Source organism: Poromitra crassiceps, assembly GCF_964638095.1.
Source record: "Poromitra crassiceps genome assembly, contig: HAP1_SCAFFOLD_586, whole genome shotgun sequence".
NCBI classification, from domain to species: Eukaryota; Metazoa; Chordata; class Actinopteri; order Beryciformes; family Melamphaidae; genus Poromitra; species Poromitra crassiceps.
Genome location: NW_028151822.1, coordinates 5,672 through 32,107, shown reverse-complemented (window position 1 = coordinate 32,107; position 26,436 = coordinate 5,672). Strand labels below are relative to the sequence as shown.

The window sequence follows — 26,436 nt, the reverse complement described above, 5'->3', positions numbered from 1 at the left end:
ATGAGCAAATATACGCAGAGGGAATTGGAAATAAAGGTATGTCTGTAATATAAACCTGCTGCCAATAAAGGCCTGGCACCCTCTGCAGTTAAGCAAAATAATATTAGAGGAAATAGGGTAAATGTGATAAAGCTGTAGTGTGTGAACATCCTCAGATACTTTAACACAGTGCTGTTCTCAGTGTTGCTGACTGTCAGATGGCAGTTTGCTCCCAGTTGTTTCCCAGACGAAAAAACTTGTGTTAAGTTTTTCGCCTAAACATCACAACTTAAGCCGCAAAACTTAACACATGCTTTTCAGCTCAGACCAGACCGGGTCACACCAGTGCTCTGAACAGGAAGGACAGCGCCGCTCCCAGAGCCAGACCCAGAGACAGGAACAAGGCCATGATGGCACCAGCTGTCTCCGCCTCCTGAGGGAGAACCTTCCTGAAGACGGACAGGAGGAGAAGCTTCAGAGGAGCTTCACTGCAGGTCATTAAATAATACACTGCTACATTTATTATAAATAGTCACCCCCCCTCCCCGTGGGACTGGTAATTTGTGTAGAAAGTGGGGCAAGGTCTTTTTTTATGAATGATAATAATCCCCCACATCCCCCCGCTCTCCCTTCCCTGCTCCCTCCCCACCCCATCCCTTTCCCTGCTCTCTCCCCCCCCACATTTCCATCCCCCTTTCTCACTCTCTTTCTCTTTCTGTCTCTATCATACGATTGTTCAATCATGTTGACATTATTACTACTGTAATTGCTATTGTTGTGTCAGCTAGATTTAGCTAGACATATTCTCTGTGAAGTCCACTGAGACATGCTTGTGAATTAGGGCTATACAAATAAACTTGACTTGACTTGATACGCAGATTGTATGTTTTCAAACGATGTGTCACACATTGAAATCTGAAAATAATTGAAGAAGATACAGTATGCTCATTTGAATGTTCACACTCCTAAAAGTATGAAGATCCTGAGAAAATCGACCTCAAAGCAAAGAAAGGAACTTTTTCACACCTGGCAGCCATGGGGGTGTGAACAATAGCTCCACATTTACATTAACCACTCCCCAACCACTCCAGCTGTCAGTCTGTCACCCCGCTGACAGACGGGAGACTGTATGCACAACCCAGTGGCAAACACCCGCTTCTCTTAAGTCTTAAGCGCAAATTATGCTCGAGCGAAATCGGCGGCGCTGACTGCGCCGAGGGGGTCGCCACAGCTGGGCGTAGGGGGTGTGCAGCACGTCGAAAATGTGACTCTGCGCCGTCAATTCATTGTTGTGAGGAATGAGGAAATGCCATTTCCTCATTTAACGTGCTTGTCCCTCATCTAGCAAAGCCTTCTGCAGGCTCACCGGAATGAGTTTTGAAATGGAGGCACAATAAAATGTTCCCCCACCGACATGATTGCAAGTTCTTGGTAAACGACACGATAACGTTTTGGACAAGTTACGTTTGAGTATGCACAGTCTCGCTGTTGCCGCTCGGCGGCGGCAAGGCTCCAAGTTGTGGCTGCGCAAAACCATGCGCTTTAAGTCAGTGGTTCTCAAAATTGAGGTCCCTGCAATAATCTCTTAAAAACATTTGGGCCCCTATCGTTGCATCGGCGCAGTTTCTAGGCCGAGCGGCAGGCGCAGATCAAAGCAGTGGGCGTGGAAAGGCGCACTTGATATCGTCGTGCTGGCGCTAGATGCAGCCCAAAGCATTACAACCACGCCTTTTAGGCGTAAAATTATGCACCATCATGCTCATTGGATAAGTGCAATAAACGAATCGCACGCTTGCCTTTTTAGCTCCAATTCCAGTGATCCCGCAAAACCAGACGAAAGCCAAACGCTCTGCCCCCCCCCCCCCCTTCCTTCATCCAGCCTGTCTGTCTGCATTATAGGCTATTATTCCATATTATTATGCTTCTCAAACCAATCTAACTGCAGTTTCAATACTGCAAGCATGTAAATACGCTACACTATAGCAAGATCAAAGTGAAAATAATGTTCTATGCATCAGCTAGAAAAATATAGCCTATTAGATTGGTGAAAGTTTGTCCAGAAAGATATCATTTTCTCTCGCCTGCTGCAGGAAGGATGATGCACATAAATATACCCTACATTATGTCAAGTCATTGCATAAATGTGTTTTTATTGTAAAACTAAATGTGAAATAGGGCCAAGTTATTGGACGGACATCACAGTATAGCAGATGCCATTAGAAGCGCGTTCCGAAGCGCGTTCCGCTGTTACTTCTCTAAATCACGTTAACTCGACAAGGGGTATATATATGCCCAGGAGGACATATATGTTTCACATAGGGTGGTGTTTTCATTTCGAGGTTTTATTTGGTCCAATATTGAAATGTTGACAATGGCAGGCTGTGTTACCATTACACATTAATTTAGAACTACCTTTTATATCTATTTTGGCTCATTTGGTGGCTATTTAGTAGCGAAATGAAGAAACACAATGCATGCTGGGAACTCAGAGAGAGAGAGAGAGAAGGGTGACAGAGAAGAAGCAGTGAAGGCAAAGAATAGGCCTGCTTTTGAAAAGCGCAAAGCGCTAAATGTAGGCCAGCTCCCAAGATATGACTAGGCTGGTATTTAGCGCCGACACGCCCACTTTGGGACTGCGCCACGCCCATTCGGCCTAAAGCGCATTTGGCAGCCTAAAGCCTATTGCTATCTTGCCGAAACAGGCGCAAGGCACGTTTTTTTGCGGTTAAGGCCCGTAATAGCGCCGATGGCCTGTGGGAGAATAGAGCCCGTTGTGTGTTATTTCCTTCATATTATTGCCTTGGACATGCTGCACATTCACACACCCCTCCCCCGCGGCCCAAACAGGACAGCTTCCCATGATCAACCCCTTACCCAATCCTAGAGTAACTTATACACAGTGCAAGGATAATTCAGAGAGCATTTTTAAATAGTTGGATGTGGTTTCTCTGCATGGAGAAAAAATAGAAGAGTAAATAGAATCACAATCATTCATGATTAGAAACGCTGTTTTGATCATCACATTTCTAGAAAAACCATAGGGTGCTAGACCTTGTTTTCCTCAGAAGGAGGACTTTCCAGTCAACATAATCTTACAAGTAAGCAGAAATAACTGAAAGAATGAGAAGATGACAACAAATAGGCCTAATAGACCCTTTTGAAAGGCAGAATAAACACAGGTGCGAGCAAAACACAGAGGCTGGCCAGAGAAAATGGGCGGGTCTCACTTAGGGCCGTAGCACATGCAGAGGCTGGCCAGAGAAAAGGGGCGGGTCTCACTTGGGGCCGTAGCACATGCAGAGGCTGGCTAGGTATCCGTTGCTGGAGGCGAACAGCGTCATGAAGAGGATGAACCAGACATCGTTCCTGAAGAAGACGGGCAGGATGGAGCGAGGCTGAATGTTACACAGCATGAAGAGAGGAACAAAGAGCAGGCGGCCCGCGACCAATAGAGGCAACAACTTACTGTCCTGCCCCGGCTGGAGAGAGAGAGAGAGAGACAAGAGAGAGAGAGAGAAAGAGAGAGAGAGAGAGAGAGAGAGAGAGAGAGTGATACAGAAAGAGGGAGAGAGAGATAATAGTGATAATGTGGTTGTATATTAGTTAGGTTGTGGTTGTACTGTATATTGGTGATAATGTGGTTGTACGTATATTAGTTGTGGTTGTAAATTCAATTGTGGTTGTAAATTCATATGTATTATCCACGGAACACTCCTCCCCTCATGTACATATTGTATATTTACTCGGTTTGATTGCACTTGCAACATTGTGATTGTCTTTATTTAGCTTTTCTACTTCTACGTCTAAATCCATAATTTTCAATAAGCTAATTATCCTTTTATTCAGAAGATTTCATCTGAAATCTAAATTTCTTTTGCACTAATGATGTAAACTCTTGCAGGTCTGTTCTATTCAAAAGAATAGCTATGTAAAATTGCTGTTTGCACTGTTAAAAGAAATGTCTTTAATGAATAGGCTACATGCCAATGTGAAGATGAATTATATCAAAATTATACACATACTCATACACACACACACACACAGACACAATTGATGTAATGTTTAGCTATATATGTGATAGATTATTAGTTGTAGAATTAGATGTGATTAACTGACATTTTAATCATTATGTTAATGTCCATTGATATTGTGATTAATTAAATCTTTTTATTACATAATTCTATGAATCTTGGTTATTGTTCATGAGGTATTTTATCTGTGGAAATCTGTGACAGAAGCTTACGGACTTTGACCCTTCAATTAACTGTACAATGTACATTATATCATTATGAGACTGATAGATAATTTGGTTTGGTGTCTAAAATAGTCATAACTTGACTTTTAGACAGGTGTGTGGCCTTATCCACGCTGGTGCCCCGAATCTTACAGAGAATACAATATTTTCTGTCAAATCTGAGACTTTCATGAATATTAATAATGAATAATTATTAATAATCATATTTCATAACCAAACCAGCTCCTACGAGCACAACACTACCATTGTCATGGTGAAGGGGGACTGTGTCATCACTTGAATTGCGTTTCTCCACTTTAAATGGCAACAGTAAGGGGCAGCGTTATCAAAGAATTCCACTCTGGGAGCTGTTTTCACTTTTTTGCATTTTCATGCCCCAAGAACGCCATTCCCATGTAAAAGGAAGAAGGCACTAACGCTAAAAAAGTTTGCAATTTTATGCAGGTAGCGTTGCCGTGTAAACGGGGCCTTAGTGTCCTGTGGAGGAGAAGATGAGAGAGAGAGGAGATGGGAAGAGAGAGGAGGGTGGGGGGGGGGGGGGGGGGGGTGCTGAATGCACGCCAAGATGGGGTAGAGGGTTACTTAGGTCAGTATATATAGGTCAATTAGATTGGTCGTGCCTGGGGAGGCATAGTATAGCTGTAGGAGGCGTGGCTGAGGTGTGGCCCTTAATAAGCTTTGATGTTGTGGTTGTATATTAGTTATATTGTGTTGTGTTTGTGTAGTGTTGTGTTTGTGTACTGACCCACATACACGCAGCAGTCAGGCTCCTGCCGGCCCAGTCACACAGGTTGAAGAGCAGGAAGCAGGAGACTGGGATGAAGTAGAGCTCTGAGGACACAAAACAAAATATAATGGAAGCCACTGAAATGCTGATTAAGCAGATTGAGTAAGCAAGGCCCTTTCAGACCTGGCATTTAAATGGCCCAGTTCTGATTTTTGGCGCTCTGATCTGACAGATCAATATACATTAAAGGAGCATCATAAGGTTCCTCAACTGTTGAGCACCAGTCTCCGTCTTCCTAACTGTGGTTTAGCGCATGAACTTTCTCTAAATTTTAATACATTAAAGGAGCTTGATGCATCGGTCCAGCGGTCTGACCGCTCTAAGAACTGTGTGTGTGTGTGTGTGTACCCCAGGAGCCGTCATTAGCGATGGTGGATTTGGCGTCGGCAGTGACAGCCGGGTATGTCCCGATGGTGACGGTGAAGCAGAAGCACACAGAGAATGCGAGCACCCAGATCTGAGAGAGGAGACACACATGGTAAATGGTAAATGGCCTGCATTTATATAGCGCTTTTATCCAAAGTGCTTTACAATCAGTAGATAGTCTACATTCACCCATTCACACACCAATGGCGGCAGGCTACCACGCAGGGTGCCTACACACCATCGGGAGCAAGGAGGGTTAAGTGTCTTGCCCAAGGACACGACAGCGGCTGGGAGGGAGCGGGGATCGAACCGCCAACCCTTGCGTCATTGGCCGACCCGCTCTACCTCCTGAGCTAAAGCCGCCCCCCCACACACACGCACGCACGCACACACACACACACACACACACACACACACACACACACACACACACACACACACACACACACACACACACACACACACACACACACACACACACACACACACACACACACACACACACACACACACACACACACACACACACACACACACACACACACACACACACACGGAAGCCTGTCTTTATTGTCACACGAACACTACAACACATGCATGCGGCCACAACACACACTCATGCTGGTGGCCGGTGAAATATGTCCTCTGCATTTGACCCATCCAGGCTTGTCCTTTTCTCCAGGGGGCAGGCCAGGAGCAGTGGTCGCTTTTTCTTTCCAGCGCCCGTGGACCATCATTGGACCATCATTGGACCAACTTCAGATGTTGTCGTCACTGGTCGCGGATGACAATCGTCTCCATGTTTTTAGTGGGGGGTTATGTACAGAGGAACCCCCTGGGGGGTACGGGGAGAACATGCAAACTCCACACAGAAAGGCCCTTTCGATGAGATAGCCCACCTGGGCAGTGGGCACTGAAGATATGGGGGGGTCACAACTCCAGCGCCCACAGCGTCCCAGGCGAGAATCGAACTCAGAACCTTCTAGCTGTGAGGCGACAGCGCTACTGACTGCGCCACCGTACGTGACGGTGAAGCAGAAGCAGAGAATGCAAGCACCCAGATCTGAGAGAGAGGGAGACACACACACACACACACACACACACGTATGTCCCGATGGTGACGGTGAAGCAGAAGCACACAGAGAATGCGAGCACCCAGATCTGAGAGAGAGAGACACACACACACACACACACACACACACACGTATGTCCCGATGGTGAGTGGTGACGGTGAAGCAGAAGCAGAGAATGCGAGCACCCAGATCTGAGAGAGAGACACACGCACACACACGCACGCACGCACGCACGCACGCACGCACGCACGCACGCACACACACACACACACACACACACACACACACACACACACACACACACACACATACACACACACACACACACACATTGTAACGACCAGCTCGTTTCAATGAACGTCACCACCCACTCATCAGGAGTTCATTCATGACTCTCAATGTTACCACCCACAGAGTCCCATAATCCAATCACAGCCCTCTCCAAAAAACCCCGCGTAGTGTGAACCAACCACCCGGAAAACTACTAGTAGTAGTGTGTGTCAGACCAGCGAGCTGGCAGCTGTCAGTGTGTGTGCAGACAAAAGTTAAACTCATCTTTAATAAGCGATCGGCGTCCGTGCGTGATAAGTCCGCGTTGTGTAGCCAAATCGTGAGAAGATTGATAGTAGTCCGCCCTGGAGAAGGATTGGGATTTCCTGAAACAGTGGAGTTTATTTTCCCTCGGAGTTCCAGGAGTCGTCCTCCATGATGACTCAGCCTAAGGCAGCCAAGGCTGTTGACACAATCTCTCCTTGACAACTGACTGAGTAACGGCTACCGTGAGTAGTTGACGCTGAGACACATGATACAAACTGAACGTACTGTGCTGTGTATCAAATTCCTGTTTTGCTGTGTTGACTTGGGTGGATCCGCGGTAAAACCCGGACTGGATTTACTGTACGTTGCATTACCCTGTGTTTTGGGAACTGGATTTAACTTTGTAACGAACTTTGTACTGGATTGCCTCTGAACTGGATTGAACTCTTGACTGTGGGGCTATACGGACACGCACTCACTCACTCACGCACGCACGCACGCACGCACGCACACACACGCACACACACATGATCTGTGTGTGTAATGTTCATTAATTTCACGTATGCAATACAAATAGAAAAGTGAGTTGTTGGCTGTTTGTTTTTTGCAGTGCTGGTTTCTTGTGTCATATTGCTATGCTATTGCTGTCTGCTACATTGTTTGTATGGTTTGACTGAATTATTTGATTTCGAATTTATTATTATTATTTGTCAGACGAGACTCTGACTTGCACCCCACTTTCCCTTAAACTAAAAGGGTCAAACTCGCTACAACACACACACACACACACACACACGCATGTCCCGATGGTGACTCTGAAGCAGAAGCACACAGAGAATGCGAGCAACCAGATCGTGGGTCACATTGCTTGGCCAGAAGGGCTTCACTAGATAAAACTTTTTTTTTTTTTTTCTGCTCAGGTGGATGTTTTAGGGGACTCTGTGTTGTGGTGGCCCATTTGCCGACATTCGTGGACTCTGTTTCTTAGCTACTAGTAGCCTGTGGATCTTCTTATCTGGTTTTATTTACTGGCTGGCTGAGGCGCTGAAAGGCTAGCTCAGGAACGCACAGAGGTTCCACGAAACTTGGCCCGAGTGCCTGTGAAAAATCAAGCCACAGACTGAGTTACAGTACGTTACATGTAATGCTTCATACATGTTAATTGCTTCCTGATTCTTACATCTATAGGACCTAGAACAGCTACTCTGCTAAGTACCATGAAACCTGGGAAATAATTGCTGTGCAGTGTGAAGCTGGTTCTGCTGTGGAGAAACATCTAAATGTGTTTGACCTTCTTGAAGATTCTCAGGATGGAAACACTCTGGCCGCCGCCATGTGCCGCTTCAGCCGCGCTGCTCTCTGAGGAGAGATGAGAATATATATATATATATGTTGTATGTATACATATCTATCTATCTATCTATCTATCTATCTATCTATCTATCTATCTATCTATCTATACATACATACATTAGTTACAGTCATGTGTATCAGAGGAGATAGGACCCCTTTAGCTATTTTTCTGGCTGTCTTGATGATTGAAATGTCTGCTCGCCCTTTTTGGCTATTTGGGGGCTTCCGCAGCTTCCCTCACAGTACGTGAGGGACTTGGCGCCGTTCGGCCCCCAGCCCTCAGCAAAATCTGGCCCTCTGGTAGTGAGGAATTCTTTGTGTGGCCCTCTCTATCATGAAAGTTGCCCATCCCTGATCTACACAATAAAGTAGAAGTTGGCCTGAAATTAGCCTGCCATTTTACATGGTGAGGCTAATGATCTGGGGCACGTCATCAAGTCCTGGAACCACCTGGAAAGTCCTGCAAAACACCTCACGCCCACACACACACACACACACACACACCCCATGATGGATTGGCCTGACATTTTGCCTGTCAGGGAGGTTATGATCTGGGGAAGGTCATAGGCCCTTCATCAACTGGAAAACACCTCACACCCATCACCCCAGGTCAGATTGGGCTGCAATTCTGCATGGTGGGGGGTTCTGATCCGGGGAAGGTCATGAGCACGTCATCAAGTCCTGGGAACCACCGGGAAAGTCCTGGAAAACACCTCACGCCCTCTCCCCAGGTGGAATTGGGCTGAAAATGTGCATGGCGGTGGGTTATGATCCAGGGAAGGTCATTGCCAGGTCATCAAGTCCTGTAACTACCTGGAAGGTCCTGGAAAATCCTGAAAGCCACCTTACGCCCACACCCCAGGTTGGATTGGACTAAATATTTGCATGGCGGTGGGTTAGGACCCAGGGACGATCAAGGCAGGTTGGATAATCCTGGAAACCATCTGGACACCACCATAATTTCCGGCCAAGCAAAAGACGCAGTTGTATTGCTTTGTACCTATTTAGCCCGGGCAATGCCGGGTACATTGCTAGTAAAGTAAATATATATATATATATATATATATATATATATATATATATATATATATATATATATATATATATATATATATATGTAGTGAATATGAAAGTAAATATATATATTTACACACATATATATATATACACACACACACACACACACACACACACACACACACACACACACACACACACACACACATACAGTACATATCTCCCCCCCATGCAATGCAATGAATGAATGATAACCAGTGTTGGGGGTAACTCATTACAAAAGTAATATATTACATGTAATATATTACTTTTAGCAGTAACTCAGTAATACAACTTATTACTTATAGGATTTCAGTAATATTATACCAGTTACTTTGTCAAGTAACTCAAGTTACAAATTGAGTTACTTTTTTTTAAATCAAAGCACATATTAAAAAAAGATACAATCATTTCCTAATCAAACTGTGTGTTTTTATGCAAATAACCACTATAGATGACAATAACAAAGGAAAAGGATAATATTTAGAATTTTGGATTGTTCACACTGACTTCAAGGTGGTTGAAATTATTTTTAGGGATGGTTCTGGGGCGGCGATGTCATTCTGCTGCTGCTGTTGTTTTGGTAAAAGTAATGCAAAAGTAGTGTAATAAGTAACCAGTTACTCTACACAGACAGTAATATTGTAAAGTAACTTATTACTTTCAAATGAAAGTAACTAGTAATATGTAGTATATTACATTTTGAAAGTAACTTGCCCAACACTGATGATAACCCACACTTTGAAGAATATAACATTGCAAAATAAGAAATGGTAGTGGCTCCTTACCAGATTTATTTTAACATTTTTATTTATTTTCAAGATTTATTCTTACGTTTTTCAATTGATCTCAAGTACTCCCCATAGTACCCCAGTTTTGGAACCACTGCTTTAGGCTAAGGGTGGAGATTGGCTATGTGTTTGCATACATATCCTGCGCATCCTACGCTGCAAACAGATGCAGGATATGAGAGGCAACCATTATGCGCACATGAAGGTGCAGTAAAATAAAGTATATCTCTGGCCTAAGGCTCCACCTGGTGTTGCAATCCAGACAGTCGACTCTTCCTACCTTTCTTCATCAGACTTAAAGAGTTCTCCTCTTCAGACGTCTTCTTGCGCTCCTGATAAAACTGGAAGAACTCCTAACAAAAACACAGACACAGGAAAGAGTTCGACAGCGAGTTTATCTTCTGTACAATTTAGTTTATTTTATTTTCGATCAGTAATACATTACAGATTACAATAATTATAGTAATATTTTAATATTGTATGTATGTATTTATTATATCATTTTTTTTTATTATTATATAAATCTCTCTGCACTGTGTGCATCTTTACGCATTGGTGAGGGCGGAAACACGCAATTTGAAAGACTACTATTCTCCCACACGCCTTAGGTGCAAAAACTGGCCTTAAACGCAAAAAAACGTGCCTTGCGCCTGCCTCGGGAAGATAGCAACATGGCTTTAGGCCCCAAAATGCGCTTTAGGCCAAACAGGCGTGACGCAGTGCCAGAATGGGCGTTTCGGCCTTAAATACTGGCCTAACGATATCTTCCCCCCTGGCGTTAAATTAGCGCTTTGCGCTTTTGAAAACCAGGCCTTATTCAGTGCGCCGCGGATATTCCACGCACAGCTTCTCCTCTGCTGATCTCACAGTTTGTCACCCTCTCTCTCTCTCTCTCTCACTCCCTCTCTCGTGCGCTCAGACAGGCACAAAGTCAGATGGAAAAAAAGGTTGTTATACCGTACGTAGTATAACAACATGACAGTTTTTTATAACATGACAGTTTTGAGCCCGTGGCATTCAGAGGCTGTTGCATCATCCTAATTGTGCAGTGGGGGAGAAGGCGAGAGAAAACGAGATAATTCTGCCCAAACAAATGTTCACTGCCTGGCTTCCCTACCAAAGCCACGAATGTGAAATCTCCCAGCATGCATTGGGCTAATACATTTCTATAATAAATCGCATCCAAATTAGCCTAAATAGATAGAAAGGTAGATAGAAATAATTCAAGGTTCAAGGTTACTTTATTTTGTCTCCCAAGGGAGAAATTTGTAATGTAATGTTGAAAAAACGGTGGAGCTACTAGGAGTATTTTTATATAGCAATATTTATTTATTATTTATTAATATTTATTTATTTTATAGAGCGCGTTTATACGCGTGGGAGATGGGTCTCCGCCCATACCCTCTCTCCTGGAATCTGAGACGCATCTGGGTGGCCTTATCGACAAAGTCACGTTTGTCACTGCATAATCTGCGAAGGCGCATAAATTGTCCCGTGGGCAGATTATCCTTGAGATGAGAGGGGTGATAACTAGTGGCGTGGAGGAGGGTGTTCCTGTCTGTGGGCTTACGATAGATGGATGAGTGTAGTTTATTGTCTCTGTTTACAAACACAACAATAAACTACACTCATCCATCTATCGTAAGCCCACAGACAGGAACACTGTCAGCCCGCATGGACTTAACGAGGACCTTGACCTACAGTAGCGTGTTTTATTTAACTGTGTTGCATTCAGTCATGATATTGTTATCCGGGCCCTGTATGTGGTGTTCAGCTGTCCCCCCTCCCCCTCCTCCCCCCCCTCCCTCTCTTCTCCCCCCCCCCCCCCCTTTTTTTCCCCCTTTTTCCTCCCTAGCCTATTCCTCCCTAGCCTATAACTTATGGCCTATACCCTATAGACTGTTGTCTTCTGCTGTAACCATTATTGTGTATTTATTATTATTACTTGTGTATGTTGTTGCTATTCTCCGTCGCTTTAACAAGGCCCATCCTATACTGTGATGTCATAGCACTGCCCACCATACGTCATCCCAACTGACTGTTGCCACGTATTTTGCTTTATATACACAGGTGCGGCGGCCGACGCCCAGCTAACATTGCCTGAGGAAGACCTACGTGGTTGAAACGCGTTGCGTTTTGTCTGCCCGTATAACTTTGAAGATATATTCTGATTTGTAACTGCCTGTACACAGATATATTACTTCGCATTAAATATTGCTATATAAAAATACTCCTAGTAGCTCCACCGTTTTTTCAATTTGAATACTTTTGCCTTTTGAGCTGCTTGGGTCCACACTTTCATTGATTTCCTAATGTGTAATGTTAACACACAACATGCAATTGTAGAACATTTCAATATTGGACAAAATAAAATTGCGAAATCAAAACACAACCCTATGTGAAACATATATGTCATCCTGGGGCTATATATCCCTCGCAGATTTAATGTGATTTAGATAAGTGACAGTGTAACGCGGTTCTACTGTCATGTCCTATACTGTGATGTCCGCTCCAATAAATTGGCCCTACTTCACATTTAGTTTTACAATAAAAACACATTTTGTCAATGACTTTACATAATGTAGGCTATATTTGATTGATTGATTGATTGATTGAAACGATTTATTTCAAACAGTTAAAACAATACATAAAGTGAAAAAAACAGTAAACATAACAGTCTAATAGACTTCATCAAAAAGAAAATACGTAAACTCAAACATAAAAAAGGCGAACTGTTTGAAAAGGGGCAGGAAGAAGCCTAGGCTTATCGAGTCCTGCCTGGAAAAAAGGCAAGACACGCACAATCCAAACCTAATAGGGCAGGTGCAGAGCTCGAGGCAGGAATAGTAGAAAAATGAATAAAGCTCGCACACTGCAAAGGCTCCAGTTTTGGTGTTTTTATTTGACACCGGTGGTTACGTTTCGGGCAGCATGCCCTTCTTCAGACAGTGTGACATAGGAAGACGCCATCTTAAATACATGCATGGAACAGTCACATGACGCAGTCAAGTGGGTCAACTTGGTCATGTGACAGGAAAAGCTTGGATGAAGAAAAGTTACATACAATTACAATTATACATTGTGATCAAAAGTGAAAATAGCACAGTTGTGGCATATTGGCTATACTCCAGACTTTTATGTGGACAGAACCAAATCTGACCATAGAGAAACAACAATAATAATACACATCTCCCACAAAATGGGCCTGGGCATCCACTGGAGGTGCCCAGGATGACAGTATACAAAGATAGAAATGGAACAATACAATACAATATATTATAATAAATGACAGATAAAGCAGGACAACTCACATATGCATTGTACTGCTAATTAAATGAGTTCCAAAGTGGTATTAATGCCTAAATGCGAGATCTGCATTATGTGAAGGAGATATATATATATATATATATATATATATGTGTGACTATATGTACATACAGTAATAGGAGGAAAGCTCAATAGTGTGGTCCAACACCACCGTCAGGCTAGCGGGCCGTCATAAGGTGTGGGTACGCTAGAGAGGCGCCTCTATATGTTTGAAACCGGTGTAACAATGGCAAAAAACGCAGGACCACGATTGCTTGAAGTAATAAAGTTAGAGTAATAAAGTTAAAAAGAGAGAGAGAACGAGAGAGACCATTCGAATGCAACACACAAAAAGTTCAGTTATAGGAAAGGACGAATGTCCATTTCCTCATTGAGGCCCCTGGGTGCCAAAGTGTCCAGAGTGTAGATCCAGAAGAGCTCGCGTCTTAGAAGAAGATTGTTAATGTCACCCCCCCTTCGTGGGAGTTGCACATGCTCTATCCCAGTGTAGCTGAGAGAGGCAACAGAATGGTGCATATGATTGAAGTGGTTAGCTACAGGACTCTTGAGATCATGGTTCCTGATATTGCTTCTATGCTCTGAGATTCTGTTCTTCAGAGGTCTGGAGGTTTTGCCTATGTACATCAGGCCGCAGGGGCATTTTAACATGTAGATCACATTACTGGTTTTACATGAGATAATCCCCTTAATGTTAAAGGTTTTGCCTGTGTGTGGGTGATAGAATTTGTTGGTTTTTCGCGTGAAGTTGCATTGTTGGCAGTTACCACACTTGTACATCCATGTCGCGTGAGGAGGCGGATGTAGATGGACTGAAACGTCTGGGGTCTCTTCTTCTCCAGCGTTGTCCGCTTTGTCTCTGTCCTGCGTCTCTCTGTGTGGATTGAAGGTTCTGTTTCCACTGATAGACTGTGCCTTGTTCATAGTCTTTTGTGTCACGGTCAAATTTTTTCTTTTTAGACAAAGTTATTTCTTTTCGCAGCTCAGTTTGTTTCTGCTCACATTCGTTTAACAGCCGGGTCATGTCGTCTTTGTTGGGCGCATCCGCCATGAGTTGTTGTTGGAGTAGATTAACCTCTTCTTTTGTTTTCGCCAGTTGGGAGGATAACTCCTGAATGGTGAGTGCCATGAGGTCGAATGAGCACTTATTTAGTATCTCACACCAACGTTTGATATATTCTTCGTTATCTCTCCCAATGATCGGGCTTTTAGCAAGCCGTAGTCCCCGGGGGATTCTCTTGACTCTTAGGTAGTCACTTAAAGATACTGCATGTAAATATTGACGTACCTCCTTATCTTTGAGTTTATATAGGGTTTTGATAGACCCGTTGTTAGTAGAGCTCACCGTAGTATCGTTGAAGAGAGTGTCTTTGAGCATAATGCGGGAATAGTCCTGCTCCGTGAATTCAAAAGTGTTCGACAGCAAGTCAGTCATGATAGAAGTTAAAAAGTAGCGTAAAGGTAGCGTAGAAAAAGGCGTAGGGAATCTTACGCAGTATCACGTGGTCCGGTTTTGCAACGGAGTCCCAGGAGTGCTGTGTCAAAATAGGTGAATACATGGAAAAAAGGCAAGACATGCACAATCCAAACCTAATAGGGCAGGTGCAGAGCTCGAGGCAGGAATAGTAGAAAAATTAATAAAGCTCGCACACTGCAAAGGCTCCAGTTTTGGTGTTTTTATTTGACACCGGTGGTTACGTTTCGGGCAGCATGCCCTTCTTCAGACAGTGTGACATAGGAAGACGCCATCTTAAAACCTAATACGACATGACCCTTTTTTAGACCACGAGCCCCCTCCACCTCCCTCTGGAGCCCAACAAGGAGGAAGAAGACGCGGAGGGGGCGCCGTGTTCTACAGGGAACCCTACGAGACCCGCCACAGAGGGAGGATTTAAACGTCATTAACTTGTCAAGTAAGCCCATTTCGAACACTTGTGCCAGCGACGCCAAATGGCGTCAGGAGAAATTTACCGTAGGCTGCCAGCGACGGCAAATGGTGTCAATAACTCCAAATTCATATTTTGACGGGGGAATGTCGATCTAAGCCTCTTACATCGCCTCTTACAATATGGGAGCTATTGAATGTGTCTAACCTATTTTACAGAACCCTTAGGTGGCGACAGTGCCCTCCCGATTAGACAAAGGCCAGGAGAAAAGAGAGAAGAAGTCATGAGGAAACGGAAATCGCCATTGATATGCTTGAAGCATAACGTCGTTAGCTGTGCCTGTGAACAGCAGTCATCTGCTGCCACAATTGAGCCCCATCCGTGTCCGCTGCGATAGTCCATCCATATGATTTAGTTGCCGACACGGCGACACCAGCGTCTTTATGAAAAGTTACATTATTCTCAGCTGGGAGCCGAGGACACGCTGTAAAAAAGCGGGGGGTGCAGGCAGCTGACTTTTCAGTGCAGATCAAACTCAGAGCAAACCGCAGCAGAGCAGAGACACTCGACTCCTCCCACCACGGAGGAGGAGGGGGGTGGGGCACGCAGGGCACTAACAGCATACAACCATTGACAGTACACACACACCCAGGCAGCAGCAGGCTCGACAGAAATGCACTTTTACAACGTCCAAGTAACGTTAACTTCTCCACCGACTTGCACTTTCCCCATGTTGTCGTTATGGAAACCAGACAGCGTCTCCAGTCTAACACGTTGACTGGGCGGCCGAGTTTTGAATGTTTATGTTGTGCAGTCCATAGCATCAAACAATGCAGTATGCATACTTGAAACATGTCAGCTAAATGTAGAAAAAAGCATAAAACTGTTTAACAGGGGGAAAGTATGCTACTCCAATCTCTCCTCTTGCCTCTGCCTAACCAGACTGACTTCCGCCAACAAGTGACACACACTGCCCACGTTATGTAGCAGATTACCGTGACTGTGAATTCAGTCTGAGCGCAACACAAAAACATACATTGCTACTACGTTTTTCTCAAGCACTGCCTGCCCGCATTTAGTTCATTTTTACCTGTGCCCGTACCCATGAATTTATAGACGTATATTTTTTACCCATTACACAATATTTTTGCAGCACCTTGCATTGCCCTCGATGACTTAAAAAATACATTTACATCTTGCTTTGGTGGACGACAGTAAGCGCCAAGTAGTATTAGTTTGGTTTCGGGGAAGATAACATCAACCCGTTTGCAGTCAATGTCAAAACCTAAAGACTGAGGGTTATATCTTCAATCTGTGCATGCAATCTGTCTGTCTGTCTGACTGATGGTCTCTCTGTGTGTGTGTGTGTGTGTGTGTGTGTGTGTGTGTGTGTGTGTGTGTGTGTGTGTGTGTGTGTGTGTGTGCGTGCGTGCGTGTGTGTGTGCCACCTGCTGGATGCTGTGGGTATATAGTGCTAAAATGTGGGTGTGGGTGTGGGTGTCACCTGCTAGCTGCTGTGGGTAGTGCCCGTTGGCACATGCAATCACTGTCTGTCTGTTTGTCGGTGGACCATATCTTTCGTCCAGTCCAAGGGCAAACATTATCTTTACTAGTTTCCAGCACTCAAAATCTCAATTTCTTTTTCTTTTAATTACCACTGGGGCACTGAAACACGTCCTTTGATTTACTGACCCAGTGGCAATAAAAAAAATATATTTTGAGTGCTAAAACTGGCAAAGATAACGCTTACCCTTGCACTGGGCATAAGATATGTGTGTGTGTGTGTGTGTGTGTGTGTGTGTGTGTGTGTGTGGCCATTTTTTGGCCATTTTTACTAATCGACCATAATGACCTAATTCAAAAATCCCGCCCTTTCACCATCTGCTCGAGACCTCTGCTGGTACCTGTGCCAAATATGAATGCTGTCAGTCCGATGGTGAGGAAAATTAAACACAGAGGATAGATACATATATACATACACACACACACACACACACACACACACACACGCACACGCACGCACACACAGGTTTGCCCTTTTATGAGTTATAGATGATAGCTTACCAGTTTAGGCAGCACAATGTAGGACAGAATGGACAGAAATATCACAACGCAGGCTGTGATAAAGTAACCAAACGCTGCGTCCTGCATCTCCGAGCCGCCTGGAGGAGGAAGAGGTCATCTTACATTACATTACGTTACATTACATTACATTACATTACGTTACACATTACAGCAGGCCTATTCAACTAGCGGCCCATGGTCCAAGTCCAGCCCCCGAATCAATCTGGCCCCCCGGTAGTGATGCGCGGGCCTCAGTTATAACCGCGCTGACCGCGAATATCCCGCCCCCCATAATACAGCATGGAAGTTTATTTGGAGTCTTGGACTGCAGCGATCGCACCAACGGCAGCAGAAACCGTAAGTTCGCTCCTTTAATAGCATAGTGAAATGTCGCGTGCACGGTGGGCGCAGATCTATAAATAGTATGAAATAATTTGCGCTGATTTATGGCGAGTGGTTGGTTCATGCATACACATGGATTAGGATGGCATAAAAGCTCATCTGCACATCTCTACCCCCCGGTCAGTTCTGGGGGAAATAAATAAATCCACCAAATTATAAATTATATTGCAGAAAAAAATATCTAAAATGCAATGCTATCTTGCCCTAAAGACACCACACTGTTGCAGAATACCTGCACACAGTGACTGATAGTTGAAGTTGAAGTTTTTATTCAGGAACATATTGCATCGAGTTAACACAAAACATAATTTGAAAAAAGAGGGGTTAAAATATAAGAGATCAAGTTACATATTGTAATTTACAAGTCTGCTCAGGTAGGGGATGGTGGAGTTCCTAAAGTTCTCAGTTCTTGTTGGCATAGACTGGTGCTTACTGGCCTGTCTGGTGCTGTGGCCAGAGACAGACCCATTAGAGGAGGGAGGAGTTCTCTCAGGTGGGAGTTTTGGACATGATGAGCGTAACTCAGATCGGCACAGATCTTCTCTCCTCCCTGAGAGCCAGCAGATGCTGAGGATACTGAGGGAGGGCTGCTAGTGTTTGTACTCATTGCCAAGAATAATGCGGCAGGCTCTTTTTTGGATTTTCTCCAGCGGATTGGATTGGTAGTCTGATAGGGAGGAGTGCCACACTGGAGCACTATACTCTATGGTGGGCTGGATCATGTATGTTTTGGAAATGGTCACTAGATCAGCTCTGCCTACACCAAAAAGTTTAAGCCTACTCAAGATGTGCAGCTTACGTTTGGCAGTGGAAAGCATTTGCTTGACCTGCTGGTCCCAGTTCGAGTTCGCTTGGATCCATTAGGCCAAGGACCTTGACTGACAACACCACTTCTAGATGGTGGTCATTAATAAGCAGGGGGGCTGGGGGCAGTGGATGGTGGGAAAAATGCACATAAACAACTTTACATTTACTAGGGTTTAACTGCATAGCCTGGTTTGAAACCCAGGAGGACAGCTTGTCCATGACAGATTGCAGAGAGGAGGGCTGGGTGAGGTGGTGCTGTTCTGCGATGGTCATGTCATCCACATACTTCCACCTGGCTACCTGGGAGCGCAGAGCACTGTCAATCACGGAAGATGACTGGTGCTAGCTTAGTCCCCTGTGCCACTCCACAGGTCAGGTGGAGCCATGGGGACAGACAGCTCTGGTATCTCACCTGCTGTCAGTGATCAGTCTAAACTGAGAACCAATACAGACTCATACACCTTTTCCACCGACCTATTTTCAGTGCCAGTTCTCGGCCAGAGCCCAATCTTGAACCAGTTTGTGTTTCAACAGCCAAAGAACCGGCTCTGGCTCTGTTCTGGAGTCTCAGAACCTTGGTGCTTTCTGGCGAACCAGCCCACGTTCACACCAGTTTAAGCGGAACCAAAGTGGGAGGACGTTTTGCCCAAGTCTTTTTTGCTACCTCGGTAGTCCTTCTTCAGTTTTTTAAGTTTATTAATTATTTGGTCTGGCGTTCGAGTGAACCCAGCCTTGGTCATCTCTTCCGCAAGTTCGGCATTCTAGCTTTTCTTGAAATTCGGTAGATGCCCAAATCACCACTAAACATTTTGTTTCCTCAGCAGACCACTGCAAATTATTTTTCTCCATGTTGTCGCTGCCTTCTTCTCCTTCCTGCTCATCTTCACAGCCTAGAATAAGACACGCCCACTGATGATATCACGGTTGCATCCTTTACGCCTCTTCGGCGTAAAGTGCATTTCGGGGCCTAAAAACATGATGCTATCTTCCAGAGTCAGGCGCAAAGCGTGTTTTTGTGAGTTTAACGCCAGTTTAGCGCCTAAGGCCAGGGGCAAGATAGGGCCCGTAGAGTGTGCCTGGTCTCTCTCACTTGCGATGGCGCAGATCATGGCGAATGCGGCGAAGGTCCCAGCGAGGCCCTGCCCGCTCATGATGGGCGTGGTGTAGGAGGCAGGCAGCCTGCCCGCCATACCAAACAAACTGCCCTGCAAGACCGCCCCGAATGCTGCAACACACACACACACACACACACACACACACACACACACACACACACACACACACACACACACACACACACACACTGCTGACTGAAACTACTGACCTTACAGCACAGACACTGTCAGCTGGACTTGATGTAAGGATTGATTAAAAAAATTGTGTTCAAATAGAAACCTCATTGACTGTATTTAGACAAAAGGGATGGAGTCAAATACTGAGCACTGATCAATAATAATCAATGTGGGTACAAACACTTAAATGCCTGTTCACACCATATGCCGAAGCAACGCTCAACCTAAGGTCAACCTACGCTGAACCCACAAGTTTCATTTAGGCGTCCTTGCCAACAGGCGAGGCCGTTCACACCGGCCGCACAGTGTCGCACTCAAGGGATGCTCAAGGCACACTCAAGCGATCGTTAAGGATTCAGTCCTATTTTCCAAGCTTGACGCGTGAAGCAGCCAGGCATGAATTCAATGGAAGTTGTGAGGCAAGGGCGCTAATGCGCTCCCAAATGCGCTAATAATAGCCGGTTCATGTACGCTAATTAATGATCCTCACCTGACAGCCCCCGACGCAGCACGTCGGTTAAATATGTCATGTCGAGTCCTGAACATGTTCTTATGTTATATTATTCATTACCTGTTGTTGGTATTGTGTGGAATGTTGTTTTATTATGGAGCAAGCCTCCCGAAGTGATTATTAAATGCCTGCGTTTATATGGGGACTGCCCCCTAGTCCGACACCTCACGAGACCGACACCTCATGGTTTTGGGTTAGGGTCTGGGGGAGGTTAGGTTTAGGCATGGGGGTGGGAGAGGTTAGGTTTTGGGTTAGGGTCTGGGGGAGGTTAGGTTTAGGGTTAGTGAAAAACGGGGAATATAGAACCCGGGGAACATAGAACCCGGGGAACATAGACATGATCCCCTGTCCAATGCCTCTTTTTTCGGACTCGTGAGGTGTCGGACTCGTGAGGTATCGGACTAGTGCCATGGCACCGTTTATATCGAGGTTAAGCTAAGATAGTTAACTGCAACAGGAAGTATGGATTTTCGCAATAAAAGCCTCGCTAGTAAAACGTGAGTTATAAATTACCAGTAGCTAATATGTTTGTGGAAACCTGTTAATATGTGAATGGCATTTATTTCTGGCTCTGTAATAGTAAGGTGAATATAATTGTAGCCCTTTGATTTCATCCTGTTAGAATTAATGTTATGGATCAGTAATAGTAATCAGTAATTTGTTCAGCATTCATAAACTGCACTTATGTTTTTTTTTTTTATCGCCCCCCCCAGATTTTTTATCCCATTTTGTATCCCCCATTAGTGCTAATTTTAATTTATTTTATCCTGGTTGCTACTCCACCCTCTGCCAATCTGGGGAGAGCCGAAACTGGCTCCATGCTTCCTCCGAGACATGGGCAGTTAGCCAGCCGCTTCTTTTCACCTGACAGGGGAAGCTTCACCGGTAGGACATAGCACGTGGGAGGTTCACGCTATTCCAACCAGTTCCCCTCCCTCCGAACAGGTGCCCTTAATGACCAGAGGAGGAACCACATTAGCAACCAGGATATTGCATGTTTTGGTGAGGGGTTCCTATATGAAGGAAACCCCCAGGGGGCATGGGGAGAACAGGCAAACTCCACACAGAAGGGCCCTTTTGATGACCCCACCTGGGCGGTGGGCACTCGAGGACATGCGGACGGGCACGCATTCCTTCAGCGCTCACAGCGTCCCAGGTGAGAATCGAACCCAGGACCTTCTAGCTGTGAGGTGACAGCTCTACCACTGAGCCACCGTGCCCCTCCACTTATGTTAGTTTTACAGTGACTGGAATAAAGAAAATATGTTTACTACTTATACTGTAGTTGTCTCCTTAGTTAACCTTATAAGGTTGAGATTATGTCATATAAATTAATTGCATAGAAACAACTCATGAATATTGACTATTGCACAACTGATTTCACAAAAAATCTTCAAGCAAGGGGCGGAAACCCCCCCTACACCCCCCCACCGCGGACCTTGCCATACCTTGGCCTTTACTGAACTGACGCCACTGTTGTGAGGGGGGAAGGGGCCGGTGGACCAGCTCCAAGCGAGGCGGTGAGGAAAAGAGAGGGCTTCTGGTGTGACCGGTTCAGCATGCCTCAAGCTTCAGCTCTGTCTAAGCCTAACCCTAACCCTAAGCGACTGGTGTGAACAAAGGCTAACACAGCCTAATGTCAATAATAACAATCTTTACAAATGTGAAAACCCACATGTGAACACTGTTTGGACACATGTTGGTTTTCATATGTAAGAATGTGAAATTTCCCATTTTGTCCTGTGAATTGTCTTTCATTTAAAATTAACTTTTCACATGTGAAAAAAAAATTCAATTCTTGTATCTGAAGAAAATGTCCACATGTGACAACTTTGAATTCAAATGTGTCTTTTCTGTAGCAGAATATACTCATAAAAGTAGAACTACATTAAATGTTACCAGAGTCTTCTGAGTGTAAACGTACAGTTGATGATGATGATCTTGGTCATGGTGACAGAGAAGAAGGTCAATGGCTCCATCGGCACTTTGACCAGAACTGCCGTCAGCATGAAGACCGCCATGATGACCAGCAGGCTGCCCAGAACACGCAGTTTCTGAGAGATCCTATTGGACGACACAGGTCAGGTGGAAACATCACTCTCATTTCAAATCGGACTGCAATGAAAAGCAAGAGTTTAACTAACCCTAACCCAATGAAAAGCAAAAGAGCTTAACTCAATTCCTTTCATCCTCTTCTAAAGCCACCTATTTCTGAAGAAAATGGTGAAAATGACATACCCAAACTAAAATGCTTACTCTGGCTGAACCGCTAGGGTTACAGACAACTGCCTGACCTTTTCTGAAAGGTAAGACTTTGAAGTTTCTGTTCCAAGTGTCAGAATGACTCTATATCTTACTGCCCCTGAGTAACACCAGCTCAAACACAGTGGTTGATTCTCACCTAGAATAAAAAACACTTTTAGAGTGTAAACAGTTACCTGTGGTTGTTGTATTTATGGCTAGAAACCAAATGGAGACATAGCCTTACCACATCCCAACTCAAAGAAGATGAAAAAATACCAAAACATGAGTATTTGGCAGTGGTTTTTGTAGGGAGATACCTAGGCGGATTTCCAAAAAGCCATTTGAAAAAGCCAAATAATCTGAAATGTTGTCTTTGTCTTTGTACAAAGAGGGCTATAACTTCCACTGTGTTGATCTGATCCGAAAAAGGAAGACATGGTTCGATGCGCAAGATTCAGACGATTAATTTGGTATGTAGCATGAACAGCATTGTTCAGAATTAACCACCTAATTCATCATGTTAATGACATGAACAGCAAAAAATCAGAAACGTAACGCCTGTGTTACGGTGCCATGCAAGAGGTTTTAAAACCTTTATTTCACATATAATGCATTATATCAAAAATCAATCAGAGCAGGTAGGTCTCGAATGATGGCCTTGATGTGTGTGTGTGTGTGTGTGTGTGTGTGTGTAAGGGGGTGCACAATTAGAGTGGGGGGCATGGGGGTCCTTCCCCAGAAAGATAAAATAAAGAAATACACAATTATGAAGGTGTATGAAATTAAATGAAACCGGACGGACAAACCCCGTCTTTATTTTCGTCACAGATGACACACCACGCATGCACGGCAACAGCTCAGCTGTCACCAACTGTCCAGTCCCCTACTGCTAAAACTACAATTTTGGTCAAAATTGAATTATTAATGAAATTGAACTTTTAGATATGTTTTATCATTATGACAAATTGTCTAAGTTCAGTCTTGCTCTATATATTTGAGAAAACATAGATAAAAATTGCAGTAACTACGAAATCCAACCAAAAACCAGTCAAAACTGCAGTAACTACACTTACTGCAGTTTGATTTGGTTTCCCAGAGCTTCAGCTGGACTTAAACAGAGATAAACCACAGTAAGGCACCGTTCGTTATTTAGAAGGGGGGTCACTGGAGGGATTTCGAGTCCTCTGAAATAAAAAGCTGTAACCCTCCTGTGACCAAAATATATTTTTCTTTGGCCCTCCCCAAGTGATTGGAAAAATGTGATTGACCCTCCCCCAACACATGTTATAGCCTACTATTTTTGCTGGAAAAACAGTGTCAATAGCAATGTTCATTGTCAATAAAATCATAGGCAGCACAAGGCGGGCATCACGCATGAGGCAAAGCACACAAACACCTCGACTTGCACTATGAGATGAAATATAGGATCAATGCATTATTAAGCTCTCGTGCATTTTTTTGATTAAACGAGCTCCCGTTGCCAGCTGCGCTATGCGTAATAGGTTGAGGACCAGCATTTTATTGTTAAAACATCTTCATTCTTCACATCCTGTGTTCTGGTGATGGTGAAACTGCATGGATTTTTTGCATGATTGCCGTCATCAGCAGACAGCAGACCAATTTAACGTAGCCTCGCGTATAGCCTATGGCAAATGAGAGGCATGGTCTCATTCGAGCCAGCTTCTTCTGTGATAAGATTGTTCATTAGGCTATTTATTATTAGCCTATCTTATTATTTTCAGGTGGTCATATCATCTCATTATAGCCTATAGACAGAAGTTGTAAGGGTTTCGTTGTTTTCTTTAACCAAATTACCGCAGCCAAATGACAAATTAGGCCTCCCGCTTGTTAATATTAGCCCTACTTTTGCGTTTTGGTCGCAGTCTTTGATTGCCAGGTGCTATAGCATGCTTGGCACATACGGTGCTTGTGGATACAGAGCAAGTGGAATGACAGCAATCGGTTCTATTTTGGGGATTTCAGAGCGATGGACATGTCTGTTATAAGAGCTTCAGGTGCAGGTTCACTGCATGTTGTGACGGACTGTGTCTCCCTTCCTCTACACATGCACAAACACACACACACACACTGCTGTCTGAAACTACTGACCTTACAGCACAGCTCATTCAGCTCATTTGTTTCAGTGGCTTTCATACAGCCCCCGAATCGCACGCTACAAGCTGAGAAAATTAACTTGTATATTGCTGCCGACTCCTGCTGAGGACAGAGAGAGATGGAGAGAGCTTGTCGACAGATCGTCTGTGTTGCCAATGACCCTCCGGGTTATGGGAGGTGAAGGTGAATAGCCTATTGCAAGTAGGCTACAATGTCTACTTTTCTCAATTAATTTGCCATTAACCCCTCTTTGCGATGTGATAAAAGTTTCTCAGTGAATTATAGTTGATTGCCTCACTGAATTATCTGCTAATACCCCATTTTAGCTGCAGAATTTGATGTCCTGGTGTGGCACATCCGTGCGTAATGACATATCCAAAAGGAATTCCTCTGCAATGCGCAGTCTGGATAGGCCAAGCACAAAGATCGACAGATAGGACCGCCAAAGAGAAACAATGCACCGGGACATACCAAACAGTTTGGACAGGAGGGGTGTAAATGAAGCAACTCAGTAGTTGTTGAAGTCCGAAAAGCAAACATAAAAAAAAAAAAAAAGTTTAGGCCTATATATTTGTATTGAATCAAAATTGTATACCCCTCCCCTGGACTCAAATTAAAGAGAGTGTACCATCCCTCATACTAAATTTAAAACAGGATGACCCTCCCCTATTTTCCTCCAGTGGACCCTTCCCTAAATAACGAACGGTCCCTAACTACTGTACACTTCGAGGTGTAGTTACTGCAGTTTGCATTGGTTTTTGGTTGGAGTTTGTAGTTACTGCAATTTTCCCACTCTTTCCATAACAAAACCCAACATATCAATCACTCATAATGGCACAATCCTGGGGGAAAATAATAGTGGAGCTTGCTTTGAAATGCAAATATCCAGAAAATGGTAAGGGAATATGAGCCTATAGTAACTTTTCTACCTGCTCCCTGAAGGCTTCAGAATCAGAATCAGAATCAGAAAGACTTTAATGATCCCCGGGGGGAAATTGGGACAGGTTACAGTAGCTCGCACTCAGAACACAACATAGCATAAAATAAACGGTAGTAAAATGCGAAAAATAAAGTAGAGCACGTATAAAGTAAGCAAAATAAGTAGAGTAAGTATACATTACATGACAATTGCAGTTATTGCACACTGGACTTATATTAAGTCGGCTTGCCCTTCACATTACACGTGGCTCAGCCAGGCACAGTTAGCCTATCGGCTGGCTCAGTCTCAGGGAGACTGAGGCCCAATTCCAATCCGCCCCCTAAAGACTCAAGCCCTGAACCCTCAGTCCCTCTAATGGCCGCCATCTGAAAGTGGTTGAGTCATCAAGTGTGGAAGGGATCCACATTGGATAAATAGGAGTATTGGGACAGCAGAGCCCTTTGCACTTGACAAGATGATGTTGACTCTGGCAGGTTTTGGGCTCGCTATTATATTGTTTATTGTCAAGACGCTTTGAGGGATAGACTCCCTGATGAGTCTGTTCTCATCCAGGCTCTGGCTCTACAGAGTGGACAACAGCTCATTTAAAAATAAATGTAGCCTACTGCAAAATCTGCAATCTGCAACATGTGTAATTATAATTAAAATAAGCAT

At 44.3% G+C, this 26,436-nt stretch overlaps 1 protein-coding gene across 1 annotated transcript; it reads right to left on the bottom strand.

Annotated features, from left to right (window-relative positions):
* Positions 1–316: 316 nt before the first annotated feature.
* LOC310771390 (equilibrative nucleoside transporter 1-like) lies at positions 317–22,976 on the bottom strand (the record flags this gene model as incomplete). Its single annotated transcript, XM_083664013.1, has 10 exons — positions 317–428; positions 3,259–3,458; positions 4,980–5,065; positions 5,370–5,478; positions 8,289–8,356; positions 10,478–10,550; positions 17,472–17,569; positions 19,771–19,905; positions 22,408–22,547; positions 22,972–22,976. 10 exons carry the CDS (start codon positions 22,974–22,976, stop codon positions 317–319), a joined length of 1,026 nt encoding a protein of 341 aa, XP_083520139.1.
* Between the last annotated feature and the right edge of the window lie 3,460 nt (positions 22,977–26,436).